The sequence below is a fragment of the Rhinolophus sinicus genome, linkage group LG06 (assembly GCF_036562045.2).
Source record: "Rhinolophus sinicus isolate RSC01 linkage group LG06, ASM3656204v1, whole genome shotgun sequence".
In the NCBI taxonomy this organism is placed as follows: Eukaryota; Metazoa; Chordata; class Mammalia; order Chiroptera; family Rhinolophidae; genus Rhinolophus; species Rhinolophus sinicus.
Window position 1 is genome coordinate 162,306,018 of NC_133756.1, and position 26,634 is coordinate 162,332,651.

The following is a 26,634-nucleotide window of genomic DNA, read 5'->3' on the forward strand; positions in this document are numbered from 1 at the left end:
GGGAGCTGGGACAGGTCTGCTGGAGGCCTAGGTTTGCCTCCACTGTCCAAGGGTCCTCCTGCCCCGTGGGGGAGGGCTGATTTCTTTTCCAACCAGACGAGGCAAAGGCTGTGGACTCACATGGACCCCTGCCTCCTTTCTAGTTCCCAGTGTTCCAACAGCTGGAGCCTCCGAGCCCTGGGGAACCTTCCCCCACCCCCTGCGTGCATACTTGGTTGTGCCTTTTGAGGGCACTGCATTTTTTCTGCAAACGTTAACTATGCATCTCCATGTCCACGCCCAGAGCAGTTCTGGGGATCCCCCTCCTGCTGGGGGTGAGGGCAGGGCAGAGTAGAGGAGGCCTCTTGGGGTGGGAGGGCTTCCTGGAGGAGGTGGCATGGGGGTGCTGAAAGCTTTGCGGTGGGGCGCTGACACTGATACCTGCAGGGTGGAACTGGTAGATTAGCAGCAAAGCCTGCCCTTCCTGTTGGAAGCTGGGGGCATTGGGGGCTGATCCATAGCACCCACCCCCTTCATCTGTGACAGCAAGCCAGCAGATTCCCCCAGGATTTGGCTGCTCTGGGCCACCTTCTTGTAAGGACGGTTTTTGCCCCCCAACTAGGAAGGACACTTTTATAAATCACTCCATTGGAGAATGCCAAGTGCGCAGAAGAAACACCTTTTTGTGGTCACTCGGAGGGGCTGGCCTGGGTGGGGTGTGGGCCGGGCAGGGGCGGCTGCAGAGGGCAGCTCTGGGACTTCATCTTTCTGCCTTCTCTCCAGATGCCCTGTCCAGGGTGTTACGTCAGAAGGAGGGACAAGCTCCCCAGAGGGGACAAGAGGGATGGGAGGACATCTTGCTTTGCATGAGAGTGTGACTGTGGGTTGGTGTTTTTGTAAGAACGGTTCCTATTAAAGGACTGGTTGGTTCTGGGGGCTGATGGGGCTTCTGTAGCTCCCTGCCCTGGAGCCATTGGAAGTTGTAGTGTTCCATGAGTAACTGGGGTGGGAAAGGGTAAACAGCGTTTTCTAAAAGTTTTAGTTCGAGTTAAGAAGAAACTCAGAAGCTTCTCAGAAGCATTTCACCTAGATGGCATTCTGGAAATTTCTCCATATTCCTTAATCCAAAGGGATACAGGCATGAGTGAGAAATGGGTTCTGTCCTTGGAGGCCTGTTTGGGGGAAAGATACGGCCAGTCAGACTGGACTGTGCACGGCCTGCGTGGGGCCGAGGGCTTCTGGTGTCACAAAAAGCGGCCCCCGGGCCTGTGAACGGGGGCTTTAGGCGGCTTCTCCCGCCCTCCAGTCCTTAATCCTTGCCACAAAAGATCTCGTTAAAGGAAAAGCTTTGATTAAAAGGCCATAATCCTATCACCTGAACACAGTCTGCCTTCCTTTCTGTGTGTGGCTGTTGAGACCACCAGCGTCCGAGGGCATGAGCAGTTCTGCGTCCTGTGGACATAAATTACATGTGGAATGTATCCACGTTTGAGCACAAATGATGCGCAGGTTACCGACTGAAACCACCGGGAGATAGTAGCTGGTAGCGCAAAGGCAAAAGCAAGACAGGAAGCACGGAGTTCTGTAGAACGTTGCTGCTCCTGACGGAGCTCTGAGGCCCTGGTGGGCAGAACCCCGGCGGGAAGGGAGCGATACCCATGGAGGGCTGCCAGCTCCAGGGGAGTTTTCCGAGGTCGGGGAGTCTGTCTGCTGGGAGGGTGGAATTCAGGGGCTGGCAAAGGAAGCCCTGGGGTTGCTCAGGGATCTCCTCTTGGCTGTGGAATCCATGAGGGCCAGTGTGTGTGTGTGGGGAAGGGGTGAAGAACCGAGACCACGCGGTGAGGGCTAGGAGGTAGCCTTGGGCTAGGGGAAAGGCCGTCAGAGAAGATGGAGGTGGAGAACGAGGCTGTGCTGGGCGGCTTCTCTATTCCACAAGGGGAGGCATCAGAAGCAGTGTTCAGGAAGGATAGTACGGCTTTAGCTGTACGTATTGCAGAGCCTGCTGAAGACTTGTGGCGGTGAGGAAATTCACTCTCGGCCAAACCCAGAATTTAGAGCACCTCATTTTCGATTGTGTCATGGCTCTCTCTGTCAAGTCATTGTTTATGATACCTTAACTCACGTTCTTGGGGAAATGACTCCACCTCCCTGTGCGGCTTCACCTGTCAAAGGCATGACAGTCGTACCTGATTCGGGGCTGCTGAGGGGAAAGCCTGGCTGCCCAACACATATGAGCTATGCTTGAATTTGACCTTGAACCTGGAGCCAGCCAGGCAATCTGGTTTGATCCCAGGGGAGCAATTCTTCTCTGAACGTTTGGAATCAGAAGTACATACAGAAGTTGGGTGGAGGCAAAGGGTGGATTGGGTGCCTTCCTCACTGGCCTAGTTGGCAGCGGGCAGAGGGGTGAAGCGTGTGTCGAAAGTGAGCTGGGTATGTGATTCCCTTTCCTGTGGGATGAAGGTCAGTGTTGGGCTGGGAGGGACTTGGGGTCAGGGTCAGGGACCTGGCTGTGTCAGCATTCCTCAGACCCTTGTCACATCCACGTTCTCCAGCCCCACCAAATCAGTGTCCTTGACAAGGGTCAGGGGTGGGAGGTGGCGGGCTGAATGTGCACGTGACATGTGCCCAAGGCAGGTGGATGGGCAGGCAGGTCGGGAAGCCTAGCCTGAAACACCTCAGGATTTGAAGCTGTGCCCTCAGGCATGACTGTTGCATTCCTGGGGCTCTCACTTGGGGCGTCTGCTTCATGGAGCTGAAAATGAAGAAATTTTTTGTGACTTGTGAGAATCCTATTTTTAAGTGTCGTGCGGGGCGTCCTGCGGGTTTCTGGTCCTGCTCCCCACATAAGAACGCAGGACATGGTGAGTCCAAAAAGGAACACCCATGGAGCCATAGATGGGGGAGTCATACCACTATGGTCTCACTGGAGGCTGGATTCACCGAACGTGTGACCTGCTGTCCACTTTTCTGCCAACCAACCGACTCCCACTTGCTAACTAATCCGCCGTGCTACCTGCAATCCGCTCTTGCTAGCTTAGCCACCGTCTTCTTGCTAGCCCCCATTTGCTGCTAGCATAGCCACAGCAGTTCTATTAGTGGCCAATGGCTCACTGGTTACAGCTGACGGCCAATAGCCACAGCTGACGGCCATCTACTACCAGAGCCAGCACCTTTCCACGTGAGGCCGAGAGCCTGGAAACTGCACTCCTGGCTCTGTCCCCACATTAAGTAAATGAAAGCCAGCCCCTGTGTAGGGGGTCAGTGCCTTGCCCAAGGAAGGGGCTGAGGGGGTTGGTGGTGACGCTTAGATGCCAACAAATGGGGGGTATGACATCCCAGGAGTGTGCAAGCATCCCCTTAGAAGGGGAAGATGGGATAGGGGCGGGCCCTCACTGTCGTTTGCCCATGGAAGGCAGCTGGTCAGTCAGCCCTCTGAGCTGCAGTTTCCTCACCTGTGAAATGGGGCGAGCAGAGTAATGCCCTTTACCACGATTGAGGGGGTCAGATGAGAAGCTGCCTGTTAAGTGCTGCCTAGTATGCCCGTGTGGGGTTCACGCAGACAGGACATGAGACTCGGGACTCCCTCTGGGCTCAGGGGTGAAGAGTCTTAGGTTCCCCAGACCCCCCTGAAGTGGCCCTGGTGAGGGTCCTGTAGGTTTTGAGACTAGGAAGGAAGTCACAGCAAGTGGCCCCCTTGTGGGCCCAGCTCTGCCAGGGGCTTGGGAAGATGGGGGTTGGGGGCGGTGTGGTTCCCTGTGGGGCCCAAGTGACTCTTGTCCTGGGAAGCAGCACACAAGGAGCCCTCCCCGGGGCGGGCCAGGCTGCGATCCCACGCGCCTGCCGCCCTCCAGCCCAGCCTCCCCACCCCCTCTGCACTGAGGCGCCCAGCTGGCTTTGGTTTTCCCCATGTTTTTCCAATTATGTGGAATGGGCTAAAAACAGCAGTAGCGGGGCCTTATTTGGGAGTTACCACCACCGTCCAAGGAGGCCTGCTGCTTCCCTCCTTCCAGCCCTTTCAGCGGCCGGCTCTTTGTGGGACATGCCCCTGTTGTTTTGACTTTTGTCCCCACGTATTCCTCATCGCTAGGGGCTTCTGGGTGGTGTGCCACCCACCCCATCCCCCACCGTGCTCGGGGCCTGACCGACCTGGGCAGGTGGCTCATGGGGTGGCCAGGCTATCTGGGCAGGGTTCTCTGTCCCCACCCAGGCCTTTCCAGCTGAGGCTGTGGCCGCCGTCGGACAGGCGGGAGGCTCGGACTCCGTGATTTACGGGTCCGCCTGCCGCACCTCGCCAAGAAGTAGTTTTAACAGATGTTCACAGGGACAGGAAACAAAAAGACGGCGGGGATGTGGCTGGCCTAGGCGGCGGGGGAAACAGAGGCGTCACTGTCGGGTCTGACGGGCAGACTGACAACTGGGCGGCGTCTCAAAGCCCCTCACATCCATCCGTCTGTCCGGGCGGATTAGCTGAGGCTCAGGGCCGGGGAATAAGGGGCGCGTTTGTTCCCAGTCTGGCTGTCTTGTCACTTATCAGGGAAGTAGGTCAAAGGGAAAAGAAAGGAGGCCCTTGTGGCCGAGGCTGCCGCCGCCCGGGCTGTGATTGGCGTTGACTCTGCAAACAGAAGGCAGCTGCTGTTCTCAGCCGTGGACCGTCAATTTTTAATAGCAAGAAAATCAGATTGCACAGTCCCAGGAAATGGTGTGACAAGCCCGAGCACTAACTTTATTAGAAATCGAGGTATAACTTGCAGACAATAAAGTGCACAGATTCTAAGTGCACGTTTTGATTAGCTTTGACAGTTGTGTAAATCTGCATAACCACCACCCCAATCGAGATACAGAACCTTTCTGCGACCTGAAAAATTCTCCCCACCCCGCCACCCCTGGCCCCGCCCTGCAGAGGCAGCCGCTGTCCTAACTTCTATTAGCAAGGATTAGTTTTGTCTATTCCAGAACTTCACAGAAATGGAACCACACAGCATGTGCTCTTTTGTGTCTCAGCCTGAAGACTAACTTTTAAATTGAATAGAAGGCGAGGGGAGCATGCCGTATTCTTAGAAAGAGAAAACTGTCCTCGTAGGGTTCCTCCTGGGTGCGGCTAGCTCCGTGTGGATGCCCTGTGTCCTCTCTGGCCACCCCGACACTAGGCCTGTCCCCCCCAGCCTGTTCTGTGTCCCCCTTGCTCCTGCATCCTGAGCCCAGCTCCAACTTGGCCCCAGACGACCCTGGACCTCAGCTGTCTCCCCTCACTTCAGAGTCAAATTCTGGGCTCCTGGGGTCCAAGCCCTGCCAGAATCCTGGTCTGCCCAGAGGAAGTCCTCACCCGTCCAGCCCCTTCGGATCACACGCCATTTGTGCCCTTTCTGCGTTTGGTGATGGCTGCAGATTCCCTGTGTTGGTCCCACTGACAGTGCTCTTGTGCCTGTGCCTGCGGGAGGGGCAGTGACCAGACCACTGCATGAGCTGGGCTGATGCCTGGGGCTGCCAGTTTGTCATCAGAGAGAGACTAGGCGGATCTTTTTGTACCCTTTACCTCCTATTCCATTGGAAATAGATGGTTTGCTTCTCTCCACCCACCCCCTGAGCCCCTACCTGTCTTCCTGCCTTTGCCCTGTGCTGTGCTCGCTGTTCGCAGCACCCTTCCCCACGGCTCCTGACCTGACGTTCCTTCAGGCCTCCATTCAGACACCCCGGGCCCTCTGGGAGGGAGGGACGGAGGGATTCTGGCTTCTCCTAGGAACAACGTCAGGCCCAGGAAAAGTGCTGGGAAAGTTGCTTAGTCGCCTTCGTCGGTGCAGCGGGAACGACTCTGGTGACTGCAAGAGGAGCCTTCTCTTGTCCCCTCCTTGCTACCCCCAGGGCCATGATTTGGTGGGAATTGGGGCATTTGAGTTTGAGGTCAGCCCTGCACCGTGTGGCTGTGACCCCCAATGAGGTGCAGGATCTTCGTGCCTTGTTTGCCTGGGAATATCAGGCATGACCCTGCCTCTGAAGGTGCCTTATAAACTGTGGGATGCGGTGCACTTGTGTTGAACCATGTGACCCATGGATGCTCAATCACCTTTGCACTAGAGAGGTGGCATTTTCATACGGTTCAGCCCACTCTGATTTGGGCCTCCACCGCTCGCATAGGGTGGCAATAGCAGTCATGTTCTTGGGGGCTGCCACATGGGTGGCCCTTCAGAGACCTGGACTCAGTGCTTTACAGCAGCTATGTGAGGACGGGAGGGTCTGTGACTGGCTGGCTTCATAAGCACCGGTGGTCAAGCTCTCCCAAGACCACAGGAGAAGGGGCAGAGATGGGGTTTGAACCCGGGCCACCTGGCCCAGGGTTTACTCCACTCCCCCGCCCCACACTGCCTGGGTTCCCAGGCAGAGGGGCACGTCCATGCACCCGGTCATGCCATCCCCAGGAGCCGCAGGACAGCGGGTGTTATCAGGAGGGGAGAGAGTCCCTGCTGTTTGTGGAATGCCGCTGGGGGGTGTGCCTGGCTCAGAAGGGCCCTCTGTGTGGACAGGCTCCTTAAAGAATGGAGCCAGGTGCCGAGTGGGACACAGCCTCTTCCTCACATGAGTCGCTGGCTGCTGTAAAGACCCCACACCTGCATTCCTGAGTTGCAGAGCTGCCCACCTTTAATTGGCCCAATGAACCAGACTTCGCTCGTGTGCCTCTCCCCCCACCCCCATCTCCGCCGGGGACCTGAGCCTTCGGGGTGCATCTCTGCTCCCTGTCTTCATGGACAACATGGCCAGGACAGGTCCTTGGGGGTGTGTTTAATGCCAGTGGGAGGGGACAGTGTACTGGGGTTGTGGCCTTAGGCTCCAGTGGTCATGGGCAGGAGACCTTTCCAGCCTCACTGCGGGCAGGACCTTATCCATACCCGAGTCTTACCTGTGAGGGGAAAGAAGTCAGGTAGCTTGCTCAGGGTCACTCGGTGAGGAAATGGGCCTGGGGAGCTAAAGTTGGGTGTGACCAGTGGGTTGTCCCGCCTGTGTGGTGAGCAGTCTTGGGGAGCGGGGAAAGACAGGTAGGGGAGGACCATATAAGGGACTGACAGCTGGAGACAGGAACAAGGGGCTGGCTGCAGGGGAGTCACAGGCTGGCGTTGACCTTGCTGTTCTGGCTGCCCCAGGCCTCTGGGCAGATGACTGACTTGCCCATTTTCGAGCTGAGCTGACCAAGGCCCAGACTCAAGGCCAGGGGACCTGCCGGCCACTCCTGGCGGCTGCAGCCTGCCTTCATGCTTGCTGGGAGGCCCAGGGTGGGCTATGCGGGTGGACAGCTGCTTGGGCCTTGGGTTTCCAGTGGAACCAGCGCCCGGCCTGGCCACTTCCTCTGTGCCTTGTGACCCTGTGGTCACTCGGCGCGGTTTCCTGGGCCAGGATGCTGGGCTGCGGTCTCAGCGTTTGTCCAACCACTTACCCCAGGAGGGCAGTGGAGAAATTTAATCAATTGCTAAAAAACAAAAATAAGCCGGCCGCCTGCCTGCTGTGAAGCTGTTTATGGCCTTAGAAACTGCAGAGTGGACAGTGGCCTGTGTTGACACCCGGCCCTGCCCACACAGCTCCTGGCCCGGAAGAAGGCCGAAGTCAGCTCTGCCTCCTGTGGGGGCAGCTGAGGGGAGACAGGGCTGAAGGAGACCCTGGAGCTGCGAGCAGGGCCATCCTTCCCACGTAGGCCGTGACCTTGGGGCTGCAGTTGGTTCAGTGGGGGATGGTGGTTATGTCCATTGTGTCTGCTGAGCGACGGGGTGGGGGGCGGGGGGCGTCCTTCCTCTTGTGTCTGGGCTGGTGTGGTCAGGCCACGCCCTGGGATGTGGTGTTATTTTGCTCATTGCAGAAATCCCTTTTCCCACGGTGGGGTGTGGGGGGGATTAACTGTGAGGACCCGGGAGGTCCTCACCCTGGGCCACCTGGCAGTGGGGTTTCCTCCTGGTCTGTCAGGGCTGTGGGTTTTCCTGCCCCATTCCTTTCTTCTCTTGCTCTTTCCTCTAACACGGTTCAGAACCTGGCGGTCACATAAACCAACCCCGAGGGACAGTTCAGCGGAGGGCTGGTGCATTCATTCCCCAGGTCGCTCTTTGAGAAGCCCTGTCCCCAGCGTCCAGACTCCCCCCCCCCCCCCAGACCTGGAGATCCTCTAAGGATAAACCCATGAACTCATGTTGTAAAGTCTTGGTTTTTTCTTGCTATAAAGTGACATTTGTTTTCACTGTAGAAAAGAAAACATCATAAAAACTAATGGAGAAAATAAAAACCACCTATAATTTTGCCACCCAGAGATAGCAGCCGTTAAAGTGCTGGTGTGTTTCTCATTCATCTTTTTTCTGTGCGTTTCTTCAGATCTGGGGGTGCACGCCTGTGTGCAGAGGTGACTTCTCCCATTTACATTTCATGAGCACTTCCTAAGTCAGCCCTGCTCCAGGGTGCGGTGTTCAGGGCCTGTGCAATGACCTATACCCCAGTGCCTTCCTTTATTTTTAATGTATTGTATCAAATTTAGGTTGTTTACAGGTTCTTTTCTTTGGTTTGGGTTTTGCTGTTTTCAAGAAGCATTGGTGACTCTCTGTGGCCAGGAATCCATGTGCATTTCTAGCCACTGCTTTGGACTGGGTTCTTGGAGGAACTCGTGGGGTCAGAGGGTCCCCGAACCATGTTGCCATCCAGGAAGTGTGCGTTGGTTGCAGTCCTCTGGGAGGCAGGGACAGGCGGCACCCACACCGAGTATTAACACCCCCTCTCCCCAGTGGGGAGCAATGGGCCTTTCCTATTTGCATTTTATCGCCAATTACCACGAAGCTACCCGTTTTTTTCATGTTTATCTGCTGGGCTGTTTCTTCTGTTAATTTGTGTTTATGGTCTTTGCCTGTTTATTGCTGGGGTTTGGGTGCTTTTCTTACTGATTTATATGCCTCTTCGTTGACTTAAATTTAATAGACTTTTTGAGAGCAGTTTTAGTTTTACAGGAAAATAGAGTGGGGATACCGGGTGCTCCCCTCTCTAGCTCCTCTTCCGCCTCACCCAATTTACCCATTATCAGAAGTCACTTTCTAGTGTTGTAAAAGTCACACTTAATTCTCATAGGAGGGTTAGCACACAACCTGGGGGTCAAATGCCTCAGCTGCCTGTCTCTGTGCAGCCCACGAGCTAAGAATGGTTTTTACAGTTTTACGTGGTTGCAAAGAAACTCACAAGCAGAATGTTTTGTGACGTGGGAAGACGATAGGAAATTCCCGTTTCAGGGTCCAGACATGAAGTTTTGTTTGCGCACGTTTGTTTGCTTTTGGTCATCTGTGGCGGCTTTCCCCTCGCAACAGCAGAGCTGAGCGACTGCAACAGACGCAGTTGAGGCCCGCAAAGGCTAGGCTGTTTACTGCCTGGTCCTTTGCAGAAAACGTGTGCAGACTCCTGCCGGAGACTAGAAGGAAGACCGGGGATCTCCAGAGATAACGGCTGTGGACACTTGGTGCGGTTTCCTGCCGGGCTTTTGTTCCAGAGTGGCGTGTTTGTCCTGTGGCTGGGTTCCTGCTGTACGCACAGCGTGCTGTGTGCACTAGACTTCCTTGCAGACGGGGATGGGCCCAGAGCGGCCCCAGCGTCCTGCATGCAAGAGCTGTGGCCTGTGGGACAACTCAAACTCTTGGTGGTCACCCAGTCTCTGAGCTCAGATCAGGCCCAATGCGGCAAGCTGAGGGGGAGGTCGTCGATAGGTCAGCCCATTCCTGCCCTCCCCAGCTGCAGACGGCCTCCACGCGCTCTGGCCTCCATGTGGTCCCTTCTGCCTGGAGTTCCCTCCCTTGAAGCTGCCTTTCACACTCTGCTCCCTGACTTTCGTGGGTTGAATTGTACCCCCCCCCCCCAAGACATGTTAAGTTTCAACCCCAGGAACCCGTGAATGTGACCGAACTTGGAAAGAGGGTCTTTGCAGATGTATCCAAGTTAAGATGAGGTCATCCTGGATTCTGGTGGGCCCTCAATCCAACGACTGGTGGCCTTGTAAGGGGGAAATTTGGACACAGACACATGGGGGAGGAGGCTGTGTGAAGATGGAGGCAGAGATGGGAGTGATGCAATCGTAAGCTGGGGAATGTCGAGGGTGGCCAGCAACCCCCAGAAGCTCGAAGAGGCAGGAAGGAGCCTCCCCGGAGTCTTCAGAGGGCACGGCCCTGCCAGCACCTTGACGTTTGACTTCTGGCTTCCAGACTGTGAGCAAATCAATTTTGGCTGGATTAAGCCCCCCAGTTTGTGGTGATATGAACGCCCTTCTTTGTGTCTCGCCTCATCTGCCTGATCCCTGGCCTGGCACAGGGACTGTGCCCATGACGGAGGGTGGCTTGGTCTGGATGGATGTCAGCAGGGAGGGAGGGTGTTGAACTGGCCGAGTCCATGACCTTGGTCACCCTCAGGTCTGCTTTTTTGTTTTGAGAACGTCCTCTGCCAGGAAGGCCTTGCCCTGGCCTGTGCCCCGGCCTGTGCCCAGGCCCCACACCTGGCCCTGAGGCAGAGATGCTGTTCTTCTTTCCTGCGTGTCTGCAGGCAGGAGCCCCCCACCCCCTCCCCGGGAGGAGGCTCCAGGGACGGCTGCCCAGCCAGCGAGGGGAAGGTTTCACTTTCTTTGGCAGCACTGTGAGGCAGGCTATTTGTTTAAACAACCCCAAGGAAAACCATTTGGCCAAACTGTTAGTTTCTAAACAGTTTACCTCCCTGGTGTTTAAACAAACTCCTACCCTGGCTCCGTGTCTGGTCCCAGGAAGGGGGTCGGCCTCTCATCATGCCCAGGCACAGTGCCCTGCGCCCACCCCCAGGTGGCCCGAGGCCAGGGCGGCTGCTCAGACCTCATTGCAGACAACCTTGGGGGTCACCTGTGGGCAATAGCCTTGGTGAGCGTCCGCGGGGCCCGGGCTAGTGGTTCTCTCTCCGCTGCTGCCCCTGCTGTCCTGGCCCTGGACGGAGCACTCCATCACCTGTGGGTATGCCCTGCTCACACCTTCAGGTGAGTGGGCTGGACTGTGGCTCCCGCCCAGGGTCCTGGTCTCTGCAAAGCTCAAATGAAAACCTCAATGTCTCTGCAGCCCTAGGAGTGAGTGAGGCCCCCCCCCTTTGGAGTCCATTAACACCCACAGATTTATCCCAGCATTTAATCGCTGCCTCAGCCACAGAGACTTTATTCTGAGGGATGCTGATAATAGGATTCCCTGATGGGGTGTGTGCTCGAGGCTTTGTATCACCCTGGTTACCTGGTTACCGGAGGGATGGGGCCGGTCACACTTAGCCGTGATAACTCTGCCTGTTGGACACGCAGCCAGAATCTGCTGCGTGGTGACAGCCACATGAACCCCAGAGGCTCTTGGAACTGGAGGCCAGACCCCCAGTCTCAGCCACCGCCGTACCCCAGCTTTCCTTCCTAGCACCAATTCACTGATGGCGCACCCCAGGGCAGATCCACTCCCACCCCTAGCACCTTGCCCAGGGCCTGGCTGAAGGTGGCTGTCCATAAAGGTACGGAGCCAGCGGGCAGCCTGTCAGCCTCGGGCTTCCTGCATGTGCCAACTTCAGGGATTGGAGTGTTTGTGGGGCCTTATTTTCCCACAAGTGCTGTGTGTCCTTGGGTGGGGAGCTTAACCTCTCTCTGCACATCAGGTTCCTCATCAGTAAAATGAGGCAGAATCTTACCTCCAGGGGCTGGAGTGAAGACTGTGCTATTTTAGGTGATCGTGTCTGGAGGATCATGGGAAAAGGGATGGGCGAAACAGGCTCAAAATGTGTTTCGGGACCGAGTGTCGGTTTCCATCTGGGACCAATGTTTTCTGTGGCGTCGTGGAGGAAGTGCTTGAGATCAGTGGGGTGTGACATACTCTCCCGTCTCGCTCAGTGAAGCTGCCACCGGCCTCGGCTTGGGAGAGCGACAGCCTCTGCTGGCAGGGCTCTTCCTGGCCGTGCCCTGGGGATACCCTACCTCTGCCATGGTGGCAGATCAAGCCACAACCCTCCACGGAGTTTGGTTTATGGTCCCCTTGATGTCAGAGCTAGAAAAGACTCAGACACCATCAGGTAGGGCTGATTCTTCTCTACTGATGAGAAAACCAAGACCCACTGAGGGTGAGGGAAGTGCCCAAAGTCACACAGCAGGGGTCAGCAGGTTCCTGCCCGGAATTCTTCCTGCTCGTTCCATGTTGGCACCTTCTCTGGGCATGGCCTTGTGCTGGGGTGTGTGCCAGAAGCCCCACGAGCCAGTCAGGGTGGTGCCCAGGCCGAGGGGCAGACAGTGTGTGCGTGTGCAGTCAGTCCGTCCACTGGGGAGGTGAGGCAGGAACAGTTTCCCCCGGGGGAGGAGGTGACATGTGACTTGGGCCTTGAAGAACAGGTCAGATGTCAACAGAATATTTTGGGAATGGAGGCCAGAGGAAAACAATCTGTTGGAATTCAGAATTCCCCTCCCCTCCCTCCAACATACATCAAACCAGAACTTGCACTAAATCTGACTTTGATTCTTGCAAGTGTCCAATGGCTCTTGGGCACTTGGAGAAGCTCTTGAGTGCCGCCTGCCTTAGTTTCCCTGGCCCTGGGCTCATGAAGCCATTGCTGTCACGTGTGCGCCCTCTAGTGGAGGAATCAGAGAATGAACTCTGGGCCTTGGAACGGGCGAGTCAGGACCGGTTCCCGCCCTTACTTGAAATGTAGGGCACCAGGTTCTGAGGGCTCGGCCCTTGGGCAAGAAGCCAGCACTGGGGTGCAGGAGACCACCTGTGGCTTGACCGGGCACTGAGGAGACCTGGCGGTTGGTTGCAGAGGCTGGGCCTGGGGGTCTGGGGGCCTGGGTATGAGGGAGATGCCAGGCTTGCTCTGGCTTCAGGGGGTCCTTCCCCATTCTGGGCCTCTGGTGAAACCAGGCAAGTGGCCCCAACGTGTCAGGAATGGTCTCTGGGCCTAATCCTCCTGGTTCTGAAAGGGCCAAAATGACACAGCTCTGGGGAAGGGACCACATCCTGACCTCAGCAGCCTCTGGAGGTGTCCCCACAGGTCCCCACCTCCTACATGCACACACTTTGTGGCTCAGCTCAACTGCCCCTTTCTCCCTGAAGCCCTCCTTCCCCCCGCACACTCTACAAGGCAGTTTCATAGCCCACGACCACACGTGTCACGCACAGTCCGATTCCTTCCTAGTGGCCGTCCATGGTGGGGAACACCCCGGGGCCCCGCGTCTACGTGCCCCTTCTGCTGGAAGCTCTGTAAATCCCAGCAGGGAGGATCCAGGACAGAGTCAAATGTTAACACCTGCCAAGTGACAAAGAGGCAGCCTGTGCACCTGTCCCAGGGCATTCACCCTTGTCCGTGAGACGGCCACTAGGAAGGAATCGGACTGCATGCCACGTGTGGTCGTGGGCTATGAAACTGCCTTGTAGAGTGTGCGGGGGGAAGGAGGGCTTCAGGGAGAAAGGGACCGTTGAGCTGAGCCACAAAGTGTGTGCACGTAGGAGGTGGGGACCTGTGGGGGCTTTGAGGGGTATGGCCAGCAAGTGGGGTCTGGAGCCCAGTGCCCAGGCAGGACTTGTAGTTGGGGCTGGTTTGTGGCCAGGAGAGGGTTTGCCGGGGGGAAAGGGGACTGAGTGTGCAGCAGCTCTTCTGCTGTGCAGTGGTTGAAACCTGGTGGCTGTGTGCCTTTTAGCCGGCTGCATAACTTCTCTGTGCCTCTGTTTTCTCATCTGTAAGATGGTGATGCAAATAGTGTCAGTCTCACCGAGCTCTTGTGAGGGTGAATCAGTGACTGTGTAGGAAGATTACCTAACACGGCTTGTCCTTGCCAGGAAGCCCCGGGGGCCTGGCTGAGCCCCTTCTCCGCCCCGCCGTGCCCACCCCGGGCCCTCTCTCGTCCTGCCGCAGGCCCCTGACCCTCCTGCTCGTGTGTCCGCAGGGGCCGAGGAGGTGCTGCTGCTGGCTCGGAGGACGGACCTGCGGAGGATCTCGCTGGACACGCCGGACTTCACTGACATCGTGCTGCAGGTGGATGACATCCGGCACGCCATCGCCATCGACTATGACCCACTGGAGGGCTACGTCTACTGGACGGACGACGAGGTGCGGGCCATCCGCAGGGCGTACCTGGACGGGTCGGGGGCGCAGACGCTGGTCAACACCGAGATCAATGACCCGGACGGCATTGCAGTCGACTGGGTGGCCCGGAACCTCTACTGGACGGACACCGGCACCGACCGCATCGAGGTGACGCGCCTCAATGGCACCTCCCGCAAGATCCTGGTGTCCGAGGACCTGGACGAGCCCCGCGCCATCGTGCTGCACCCCATGATGGGGTAAGGCCGGGGGCGGGCGGGCCTCCCACCTGACGGGGGCTGGGGCTGGGGGCGGGCCTCACAGAAGTGAGAGACCCAGTGGCACTGGAACTTTCTCCTGTGTCAGAGTCCCCTGGAAGAGGGCTCGCTGAGATGTGCAGGGCTGGGCCTGCTCCCCGCGTTCTGACTCGGGAGGTCTGGGATGATGCCTGAGAACTGGCATTCCTGGGGACAGGACTTGGAGTAGCTCTGTCTCAGGCTGTTGTGCGCATGTGTAGAAAGCCCGGGAAACCTTGGGTTAGTCGTGTCTTCCCCTGGGCTTCTTGTCTGTAAAGTGGAATGGTCCACTTTACATGGTAGCAGCACTGATGGCCGCTGCGGACTTACCACGTACATGCTGGGCCCCTTCGAAGCACATTACACTCAGTGAATCGTTTCCATGTCCCCTCGCCCCCCGGGGTATGTACAGTTGTATAGGGGACAAAGCTGAAGCCCAGAGAGGTTAAGGGACTTGCCCAAGGTGGGGCAGGAGCATGGATGCTGCTCCAGAGGGCAGTACCGTCCCCCAAGGAGGGTGGGTGAGGGTGAGAGGTGGGTCCCCTGGGGGGCAGGCGCAAGGAGGCAGAGGAGCTCACTGCCGGCTCCATGGAGGGCCTGTGGCTCGGGACTTGTGCCCCACTGTGCTGCCGCTGAACTCTGTCATCTCTGCCTCTTGGACCTCACTGCCCTCATCTGTGAGATGGGGGTGGGGGGCAGCCTGCTCCAAAGTCCCTCCCAGCTCTCAGTCTGAGGAGCCGCCCGGGCAAGTGGGGCCGGCAGTTGGGTGTGAGAGAGAGTGGGTTCCGGGAGGAGGGGCTGTGACTTGGGGCACAGCTCAGGCAGTTTCTCCTCATGGGCAGGAACCCTCCACCTGGGGGCGGCCACCCCAGGATCTAGTTTTGCTCTTTGGGGCCATACAGAACATGTCACCTGCTTTGCACATGGGAGCCCTCGGCCATTTCAAGAAGGGAAGGTCCCACTCTGCCTCTTCCTCCCTCTCGGAGCTCAGCCCCTCCAGCCCCAGGTCCCTCTTTAGGGTGTGTGCTGTCCGCTGACCTGCTGGACAGGAGATGAGCCCCTTCGAGCCTCGTGCAGTTAAGCCCGCACTGGGGACAGCATTGTCTCCGTGGGGGGCGGGCAGGGGAAAGGGGATCCGTCCCGCCAGCCAGCATTCCCCGAGCACCTCCTATGTGATAGGGACGGGCGTTGCTCTCAGCCCGGGGGTGCAGCAGGGACATGACAGATGGACGTGGTCATGGACATGTGTTTCTTCTCCAGCCTCATGTACTGGACGGACTGGGGGGAAAACCCCAAAATCGAGTGCGCCAACCTGGATGGGCAGGAGCGTCACGTCCTGGTGAACACGTCCCTCGGCTGGCCCAATGGCTTGGCCCTGGACGTACAAGAGGGGAAGCTCTACTGGGGGGACGCCAAGACGGACAAGATCGAGGTGAGTGGTCCCCACGGGGGAGCACGGTCTGTGGAGCCGTCCGGCACAGACCTGCAGCCTGCCTGTCCTTGGGCCCTGGGTTTTGTGCGGAGCCTGGGCCTCTCCACCCCTGCAGCCTGTCATACGTCTCAGGTGGGGCTCTGTTATGGGGACAAATAGAATCCTTGCAGTAATTATTTATCACGATACAGTTCTGATGTGCAGAAAGGCCTTACAGAGCTAATAACACTGCAGGATATACTGTGTTAAGTCAGATGTCATGGGGGAAGCGAGGGTCCCCGGGAACCCTCAGAACTACTTGTGTGACTTCTTGTGAGTCCTGAGCTATTTCAAAATACAAAGTCGTAATGAAATGTACATACCCACCACCCAGCTTAAGCTGCCACCCAGGATTAATGCAGTTGGCGCCAGGCGTGCCCACCATCCTGAATTTGGCCATTCATCTCCAGGCACGAAGTGATATTTTCTTGTACTCCTTGGATGTCTCCCTGGACACTACGTGGCCTTGTTCTGCGTGATTTTCCAGGCCGCATTTAAGTGGTGTCCTGTGTGCGTTCTTTGGCAACTTGCTTTTTACTCACAGGTGCTTTTTTTTGGGGTGCTCTTGATGATACAGTACTTAAATTTGTCCCTGATGCAGGGACATTAGTGATGTTGAAACCTCTCCTTGGCATGGACACCTCCCTCAGTTCCAGTAGCTTCTGGACGATCCCTGTCTGCTTTTGGTCACCTCACTTCCTATTGGTGTCACCACTGGGGAGTCACCTTTGCTCTTCTCACGGCTCCATGGGGAGCCGCCCCCCGGGCTGCTTGCAGAGTGAGGGTGGGCGCGAGAATATGAATGTGTGTCTGTGTCTCAGGGTTTCAAGCCACGTTTCTGAGCAGGATTGTACGGGGGGCGCAGGGCTCACAGATGCATCCCCCATTGACTCCCAAGTAGCCGTCGTCGTAACCATTTCCAGTTGGAGCTCCCTGTGAACGATCATTTTTAGAAGGACCTTGTTTCTAAAGGGAGTTTGAAGACACTTGTTTCTCGAGCCTCTGAGCCTGAAGGCAAGACCCTTGTTTCCGGTGGGGTCGGCAGACCCACCCACCCCTGGGAGCGGGTTGGGATGTGTGTGTCCAGCTGATGCCACTGGACGCGTTAAAGGCATTGATCCCTTTCCTCCCACGGCAGTGGCTTGTCATTTTCATTGTGGTAAAATAAACAACGTAAGATTGACCACCTTAATCATTTTAAAGTGTACAATTCAGTGGCATCTAGTACATTTACAGTGTTGTGCAACCATCACCTCTATCTAGGTCCAGAACATTTTCAGCACCCAAAAGCCTGTATCCATTAAGCACTTGGTACCCCATCTCTCCTCCCCACCCCCCAGCTCCTGCCACCACTAGTATACTGTCTGTCTCTATGGATTTGCCTATCCTGGACATTTCATGTGGATGGAATCATGCAATATGTGGCCTTTCGTGCCTGGCTTCTTCGTGTAGTGTACTGTTTCTAGGGTTCATCCAAATTGTAGCATACGTCTGTGCTTCATTCCTCTTTATGGCTAAATAATATTCCATCATATGGGCAGACCAGATTTTGTTCATCCATCTGTCTGTAGACGGACGTTTGGGTTGTTTCCACGTTTTGGTGATCGTGAGTAATGCTGCTATGAGCATGCGTGTACACATTCTTGTTTGAGCGCGTATTTTTAGTTCTTTTGGGTCTATATCTAGGAGTGGAATTGGTGGATCGTGTAGTAATTTTATGTTTAACTTGTTGAGGAACCATTTTACACTCACTAGTGGTGTATGCATGTTCCAATTCCAAGGTATCCTTCCCAACACTTGTAATTTTTTTCTTCTTTTTTTTACGATTATAGCCATCCTCATGGGTGTCCTGTGGTGTCTCATGGTTTTGATTTGCATTTTCCTGATGACTAATTATATTTCACTTGCTTGTACCATCATAGTATTTTGTGGTATGTGGCATAGTCCCCATTTGTGGATGAGACACTGAGGTCCAGGGGACAGTAACTTGATCAGGGTCACACAGCAAGTAGGTGGTTTTTGATTTTGCAATTTTATAATCACTCCACAGACAGAGCCCCAAAACAGTGTCAGGTTCCTGGACTGAATGTAAACTTTACCCGCCGGGATAATGGATAAGCAGAACGGACAGAAGTTAGGAGGCCGAAGGGTGGGGAAAGGTAGGAGAATATTAGAGTTTCAAGGAACTAAACAGAGGAACTAAAAATAGTTACGTCTGTAGCAGGAGGATGGGGAGGGGCACGTGCAGTGGCCGCAGGGGACAAACCAGAAACAGGCACCATGAGCGTATTACCTATTGATTTATAGTTAATCGCTAGGACTCTTAAAAAGACTGAAAAATTACAAGTGTTTGGGATTCTTGGATCAAACCATCTTGGGAAATATCAGGTGACTTTCCTGTGGGACTTTCATATGCTTAAATCAGCTGAGGGGACGGCCGGTTAGCTCAGTTGGTTAGAGCGCGATGCTCGTAACACCAGGGTTGCTGGTTCGATCCCCACATCGGCTAGTGTGAGCTGCGCCCTCCACAACTTGATTGAAACAACTACTTGACTTGAAGCTGATGGGTCCTGGAAAAACACACTTAAGTAAATAAAAGTTAAAAAAAATCAGCTGAACTTCTACGAGGGGACTGAGTTGCATGAGTGTTCTCAAACGACTCCATGTAGGGTCCTTTTCTTGTCCCGCTGTGGCTCTGGTGGCACACACTTTGGGACTATCGCTGCCGTCTGTCCACATGTCCAGCGCTGACCCTGGCTTTGGGGTTTGTGCTGGACGTACCACTTCAGGGAAGCCGCTGACATGGATGGAGACTGTCCTCTGTGTGAATTCGGTGTGTTTTCCTCCCAAGAGCGTGGGAAACACCCCCAGTGAGACGCAGGTGCTTTTGGGTCATGGCAGCATCTTGGGACCTGCCTGGAACCCAGAACAGACCCTTCTGGAATTTTCTTCAGTGGTGAAATGCCCCAGGGCCCAGGTAGCTGACATAAGGGCAAGCTTTTGGGAGGTGACCTGAGCATGGTTGGGGACTGGCCCACGTGTGCCCGCCGTGTGGCCTGCTGCCTCTCGCCGTAGGGTCTTGGCCCCAGAAGCTCCTCTGGTGTGTCCCTTGGGTGCCGCCGGTGTTACATGAACCTTTGGATCACGCACCAGCTGGGGTGCAGGGGCCGCTGCTGGGGGTCAGCTGAGGGGTGAGGGACCGTGTTTACCTTTCTGAGGGTGCCGTCAGACCCCAGGAGGGAGGGATGGTCAGGCAAGGTATAAACCAGGTGAGAAGTGACAGGACATGTTTCACGCTTTGAGCAACGGTCATGTTTTGGAATTATGCCCTGAGACAAGAAATGGCCAGGCAGGCGCTAAGGAGCTGGAGGCGGCTTTGGGCTTGTTTAGCCGCATTGCCTTGAACGGCAGACGGATTCTGTTCCGCGTGGTTGTGCGCGTGGCCTGGCTCTGAAGGCCGGCGAAGGCACTGGAGGAAAGGGACTTTGGATGGCGAAGTTCCTTTAAATAGGCCTCCCTTTGAAGAGGCAGTCAGGCCCCTGTGTTCCGCCCACCCGTCCCCGGAAGGACTTGACAGGGCAGCTGTGCTGATCCCTTGATGAATTGGGAGGAGAACAAAGGTCTGCAGACGCTGAGCTGATGAAACGTGGATTCATCTGGACGGCATTCGCGGCACATAGATGGGATTTGTGGGACAGGGTCCAGCTCGAGGACAGGCCCACGTGGTCCTCCAGGTGGGGCCTCCTGCTGGCCTTGTCTATGTCAGTGTTCTGGACATCAGGTTCTGGCCAGGCCTCAGGTGGCCAGCTAGTTGCCATCATAAGTGACAGGTGGGAGTCATGGGGGGGCTCCCCGTGGGTGTGGGCCCTGGCCACTCCCTCTAGGAGGCAGCTCTGAGCTCCCCTCCCCACCTGGGGTGGGTGGGGGCCCAGCTAGGTCAGTCCCAACACCATGTGGGATGGGTGTGGGCTGAGGTCTGGGGATGCAGCCCCCACACTCCCTCTGCATCCCCTCTACTCCCTGTTTTTCAAGCTCCTGCTCTTTAACCCTACATCTGGAGCCCCTGGGGTTGGAAATTCCTGCCCTGTGGTTACCCTTCATCCACACGCAGCCTTGCCCGTGACTCCGGCTGCACCCTCAGGACCAGGCCTCCCCAATCCTACCTCCTGGCCTCGCACATTTTCCCCTCCCTCCTGCCTGCCCAGCTGGGAGCACTTCCCCTCCTCTGACTGACCACAGCTCTTAAGTAAGTCTTGTGCCACAATATTCAACTTTATTTGCAAAAGTAACTAGGATTCACGGTCTCCCTAAGTGCCTCTAATTGATGGCCGCTCAGCCCTGCACTTCTGTCCTCTCCCTCCGACCGTGCTTCTTGGCAGACGCCAGGCCCCTTGATGGCCCAGGAGGGTCCTCCTCCAAGCACTTCCTTCTGTCCAGAGCTCTCTCCCGAGCCCACGTGCCCAGCTGTCCCCTGACCCTCTCCCGTGGAGGCCTGGAATCACCTCCCGCCATATACTGTGGTCCCCTGTGTGGGGATGAGTTGCCTCCTCCATCCACTCGGGCACTCAGGGTGGGGTCTTCCTTCCCAAAAATGGCAACATGGCGGTTTTAGCCTGGACACGGCCTCCCCCGGCCAGAAGCCAGGGCGCCGTCCATCCCGTCCAGCGCTTACGCTCTTGCCCAGCTATGACTCATCATTGTCATCTCCTCCTAATTTCACAGGTTTGTGAGCAGGCCATGTCTCCCAAAGCAAGGGGGAGCTCTCTGAGGACTTGGGGCACACTCGGTCTGTGTTATTACCTCCCACACTCTCTGTGGCTCCCACGTGCCCCTTGCTGGGCCTCACCTTGCATCTTCCCTTTCCGTAGCTGCCAGGTGGGTCGTCCCTGAGCAGAACTCCCGTCACATCACAATGACACCCCCCCACCCCGCCCCGCAGCCCCCTCCCCACCCCGTGGCAAGCATCTGTTCATTCCACAGCATTCACTGACTGCTGCCTCCTGCTGGAAAAGCATCAAGGGGCAGACCTGTGCCCTGGTGGGGGGAGGCGTTTTAGAGGGGGGGGGGTAGGAAGGCAACAGATAACAGGACAACTGCAGGGCAGCAGAGACCTCCGTGCTCTAGAGAGCCGCCCAGGAGAGGGGTGGGGGCGCTGGGGAGGGAGTCATTCAGTCTCCCCAACAGCACCCCTGCTGCTTTTCCAGCCACCTTTGTTCTGAAGCCCTGCCTTCCCCCTTCGCTTATTTGTGTAAATTCTGTTTCCTTCTGTTTCTACCGTAGAAGGAGGAATTGTGCCCACGATTAATCCTGAAATAGGCAAAGCGTTTGTACACCCCTGCGCACACACATAGGAAGCAGCACACCGTGACCAGGCGTGTCCATGCACGGTGGTTTCAGCCGTTACTGACTCAGAGCAAGGACGGGGCTTGCCCTTTAGAAGCCTTGAGCTGTCTTTCTAAAGCTTCCTGCCTAGTTTTTCCCCTCAGGATTGCTCTGACCCGAGGACAGAACAGGCAGAAATCTCGCAGGCCATCCCCCAGTCCATGGCTCATCTCTGTGGCAGGAGGTGTCGCCTGTGTGTGGCTGACAGTGTACTTGCTGGCGGCCTTGGAAGGTCGCCTGGGGTCTCCGTGGCCCTCTGCTGTCTCACTTGGCCAGGACTGTGACGAGCTTGAGTCCCAGCAGCTGTCGGGGTAGGCTTTCAGGGGGAGTACCCGGCGGGGCCCTTCACACCTGGCGGGGCAGGCAGGCCGAGGCTGAATCACAGACTGAGAAGATAAAAATACATCCATCTGTCCCCCTGCTCCTGACATTTACTAAGTCGAGGAGGTGACTTCTGACACAACCAGAACAAGCAGTCTTTGCAGGAGTGACAGATTGGCTGTATGTCCCTGCCCGTGAGCCGTGGGGAAGGAGAGCGCGGGGCTCCCTGGGACGGAGTTGTGTACGTGCGCACGCGTGTGTGTGTAAGATCCTTTTTTATGACATGAAACAAAATAACCATAGCAGTTTTAATTTTGTGTCTGACTGAGTGTGATAATTATTCCGTCAGAAAACAACTCTTTTTCCTTCAAACGTGTGCTTTCAAAGGGTTGTCCTCGGGCTCGGGTCTCTTTGCACGACCAAGTTGTTGTAAACAGAGGACTTTGTATAAGGAAATTGCAGCTCAGGTGACTTTCTGGGGTCCACTGTTTTGTGGGGCACTGTGCAGACTCCACAGCTGCGGCTCCTGCCCCTCGCAGCACAGCTGAGGTTGGGCTTCTGTGGGGTCTCCCCACCCTCCCTTCCCACGCACAGCGGTTGGTCTGCAGGTTGTGTGGTGGGCTGGTCGGGGGACAGGTGTCTGCTCTGTTTGCCCTGCCTCTGCCACGCCCCACCCCCTACCCCAGACCCAGGCATGGAGTGTGGATCTGCTGAGCCCTGGAGGGCAGAGGCTGAAAGGTCAGGGAGAGCAAGGCTGGCACTCAGGCACCTTTGGCATCTGACTACCATTTTGGCAGACCTTCTGGGAGACGTCTAGTCTCCTTTCTTGAAAATCAAGGGCACGGGAACTTCTAGAGCAGGGGTTGAAAACTGCTGTGGGCCACAGGCCAGGCTGCCTCTTTTTTTTTACCACTCTCAAACACAGACTGGTTTTTGAACTTTTAAATGATTTTTAAAAAGCAAAAGAATAGTATTATTTCATGACATGTGAAAGTGACTTGCAGTTCAAATGTCAATGTCCACAAATAACGTTTGTTTTTGGCACAAATAAAGTTTTATTGGAGCACAGCCATGCTTGTTCTTTCATGCGCTCTCCATGGCTGCTTTCCTGCTGCTGCAAGGACCAGATGGCCACCAAGCTGAAGATATTTACAGTCCTTTTCAGAAATCGTTTACTGGTCCCTATCCTGGAAAATCCATCTCCCACGGTCTCTCCTGGCTCCCACATTCCTGGCTATCCCAGATTCTGTGCTGTTATTTCTGAATTCTGTGTGGATGTGTTACCCGTCCAGGAGGCAGATGGGACTTTCTCTGTGTCTTGTCTCCTGACTTCAGTAAGAGGCTCAGCTAGGCTCAGGGCCCCAGGAAAGGTAGAGGCCCCGAGTTGGGCCCAGAAGGACCCAGAGATGTTGACACATGTGCTCCCTGTAGACAGTCGCCTGCTGCAGGATTTGGGAAGGGCCCAGCCCTGCAGAGTTGCTTTTGCAGATGTGTTGGATTTGGCCAAGGGGTGCTAAAAGCTGCTATAAGAAGACCACTCTGGGGTCATTCATTTTTTTAGTGTTAGGGTCCTGTTGCTCTTTCAGGTTGGGGATCCTGCACGGTGCTTTGTGGGTTCTGTAATGGTGATGGGGTCGAGGAGTGGCCTCTGAGTCACAAGGAGGTCCTGCCCCCGCAGAGCCACGGTCCTGCCTTTGCTGTGGGTGCAGCCAGCCCAGCCACTCCCAGGTGGGGGGCAGCTCATTGCCACCTCCCACTTCGTTCTGGGCAGCCAGGGGATCAGGACAAAGGTGGAGAGATGGATGGTGCCTTTGTGGGCTCATTTTCATCATCCTTAAGCCAGGAAAAATGTGCTCCCTCATCTCAGTTCTCTAGAACATTTACCTATGTACGTCTGAAGTTTCGTTATTTAAGGAAATACGGAACTAGAGAAGGAAGAGGAAACTCTTCAAGGGATGGGGTTGACATTTTGGAATATTAAAACTTTGAGTCTTGTTTCTCCGTGGTGTTAAGTTGCTGTGTTCTGGCTCCCAAACCCCAGCCATGCTCTTCTGAGTCTAGGACCAAGGGTTTGAGCCTCACCTCTCACGGGACACACAGACCCCCCTCTCCTCCCACCCTCACTTCCTCTGCTGTGATCCCAGGGCGAGACTCCCTCCCGGGTGTGATTTGTGCTGAGGGTTCTCTGAGGTGCTCTGTGTTCACCATGTACTGTGTTTTCATCCCTTTAATGTGCCTTCCTGTGTGGGGCCAAAACCGGAACCGGCATCTCGACCGTTTTAAAGAGTTCATCCATCGCCTGCCCTGTGCAGTTGACCCTGGAACAACACGACTTTGAACGGCTTATATGTGGATTTTGTTTCAATAAATGTGTTTATTCTTAGGGTTTTCTTAATAACATTTTCTTTCCTCTAGCTTACTTTATTGTGAGAATACAGGACCTAATACGTATAACACATAAAATATGTGTTAAGCGACTGTTTATGTGATTGGGAAGGCTTCCAGTCAACAGCAGATGATTAGTAGTTAAGTTTGGGGGGAGTCAAATTATTTGCGTGAGCAGTGGATTGGCGCCCCTAACCTCTGCATCGCTCAGGGTCACCTGTACTGCTAACCCGAGGGACCAGGAGTGGTACCCAGAATTCCACACAACCTGGGGTCTGTCCCCCAGGTGAGGCTGGCAGCTCCCCAGTTCAGGATACAAAGGTCTGGTCCAACCCAGTGTTCACACCTGGGCTGCTCCTCGGAACCGTCTTTGGGAGCTGCCTTCAGGCGCCATGGGCCTTCCGGTTCTGATTTAGTTGCCCCAGGTTGGGGCCCGGCCATCGTTCTTTGTTTGGTTAAGTTCCCTGCGTGACCCTAGCCTCTCCCCTCAGTTACAGGTGGCAAACTGAGGTCCACTGGGGTGAAGGGGCTTGCCCGTGGGGCAGAGCTGAGGTGGGGCCCCCGGCTGCCTGCCCCTCCCGCCTGACCCAGCAGTTTTGTCCTATGCTGTCCGACAACAGAGGACCAGTCTTTTCTGTTCCACATGCATCTGATCTGTCCCCAGTATTTGCTGCTTGCAAAACAGAGGCTTTTAGTCTCTCTGATGAGCTGGAAATATAATCTGGCTGCAGGAGACCTATTGAAACTTGCTTTTGATTTCATCGTGTCTCTTTCATCCTGGCCTGGAAGCCGAGAGTTGGGTGTTGCGTTTTTATCGTCTTCCTTTTAACATAAGCGCCTACAGGATCCTCTGTTATCAGAATCACGTCTTCTCCTGTTGATGTGTTTCAGTTGGTTAAGGTGTTTTTATGTTCGACAGTATGTTTCTCCTCTGTGGCTTTTGGGATTGATGCTTTTGATCAGCCCTGACTGTTCCAGAAAGGGATGGATTTTGGCTTGCAGATCTCGGAGTAAATGGCTGCGAGTGCTTCTGGGGGTGGAAAGATCCTGGAGCTACAGGCTCAGACTCAGAACCAGAACCAGAAGTGCCCTCAGAATTCATCTGGTCATCACCAAGCAAGAAGTTAGTCCACAGACAAGTGGGAGGCCTCAGCCAGGGCCCTAAGTGCGTTAGTTGTCCAGCCTTTGGAAACTCAGCTCTGCGTCTCGGGTGTGATCCGGGGCCCCCCTGTGCTACACCCGGGGCAGCCTTGCTAATCGATGCTGGGACTCCTTCCTGTGGAGCCCTGCCTGGTCTGAGACCCACACCTGGGTACCAGGCGGCCTCTGTCAGTCGATCAGCGACGGTATGGGAGAGAACACCTCTTTGCCTTGCTATTCCAGACCACGCTGCCCCTCTCAGCACAGCATCCACCCCGAGGTAGGCGAGGCTGTGGGGACAGGCCCTGCACTGGCCCTCACTGAAAATGTCATGCGGCCAGCGCCCCTGATGAGTCGTGCCACCAGCTTTGTATGGTGGCCTGGCGGGGTGCAGCCAGAGCTGAGACTCCTCCTGGCAGTGAGCGTGTCTTGTTTTGGGCAGCTCAGGCTGGTTCAGACCTGTTTCCCATCCCGCCAGGTGATCAACGTTGACGGGACGAAGAGGCGGACGCTCCTGGAGGACAAGCTCCCGCACATTTTCGGGTTCACGCTGCTGGGGGATTTCATCTACTGGACCGACTGGCAGCGGCGCAGTATCGAGCGCGTGCACAAGGTCAAGGCCAGCCGCGACGTCATCATCGACCAGCTGCCCGACCTGATGGGGCTCAAGGCCGTGAACGTGGCCAAGGTCGTCGGTGAGTCCTGTCAGCCTCCACCCACGGGTCAGCCATGCCAGCTGGTGCAGGGAGAAGGGACCGGCTTGTGGATGCCCTTGGGTCCATGGGCGGCCCAGTTTGGGGCCAAAGCTGGAGGCGTGAGTGCCCAGCTGGGTGGTCCCCTCGGGATGAGCGTGACAGGAGGTGGTGATACCGTCTGGTTGAGGACAGGCGGGCGTGGGGCAGTGTATGGGCCAGGAATGCTGACTAGGCAGTGGTTACGCACTGGCACTGCTGGCAGTCGTGGTTGTAATAATGGCTAACATTAGGGGAGTGCCTGCTGTGTGTCAGGCTCTGGCTAAGTGCCCTAGTGCCCAAAGCAACCCTGTGCACTAATGACAATATTGCCCCATTCACGCTGGGGGGAAACAGGCAAAGCCACGCAGCTAATGGGTGGCCAAGCTCAGGATTCATGCGTGGGTTGACCTCGACCTCATCGCCAAGATTTGCAAAAAGGTCACTTGCTACAAGTTTGTCTGTTTATGAAAAGGATTCCCAATGCAGGTCAACAAGCTGCATGGGAGAAAGTAGCATCCAGGTGGGATGTGGGGACTGTGGGCTCCGTGGGGTGGGGGCTCTGTTCCAGCGGGGACCCCAGTGGCTGGTACAGTGCCTGCACATTACGGGCACTCAGCAAACCTTTGCTGGAGGAATAAATGAATGAATGAATGACCAGCAGGGACCCAGTGCTTGCCCTCAAGTCGTTTACAGTCTGGTGGGTGAGACACCCCTCAGCTCTGCCACCAGGCGGGTGGCTATAACTGGCATGTTAAAAGAATGCCTGCCTTTAAAATATAAGGGAGGTCATTTGAGTTTGGAATTTAAGGAGCCGCTGGGGAGCAGTGTTTGCTGGCCAAAGGGACAGCTGAGCAGAGACCTGGAGGTGGGGCCG

At 55.8% G+C, this 26,634-nt stretch overlaps 1 protein-coding gene across 1 annotated transcript in view; it reads left to right on the top strand.

Moving 5' to 3' along the window:
* Positions 1 to 26,634, top strand: part of LRP5 (LDL receptor related protein 5) — a 104,579-nt gene that overhangs the window by 45,069 nt on the left and 32,876 nt on the right. Inside the window, exons 6-8 of the mRNA XM_074336834.1 lie at positions 13,895 to 14,291; positions 15,588 to 15,759; positions 25,505 to 25,721. Of these exons, the coding sequence (XP_074192935.1) occupies positions 13,895 to 14,291; positions 15,588 to 15,759; positions 25,505 to 25,721 (786 nt within the window). The remainder of the gene's footprint in view (positions 1 to 13,894; positions 14,292 to 15,587; positions 15,760 to 25,504; positions 25,722 to 26,634) is intronic.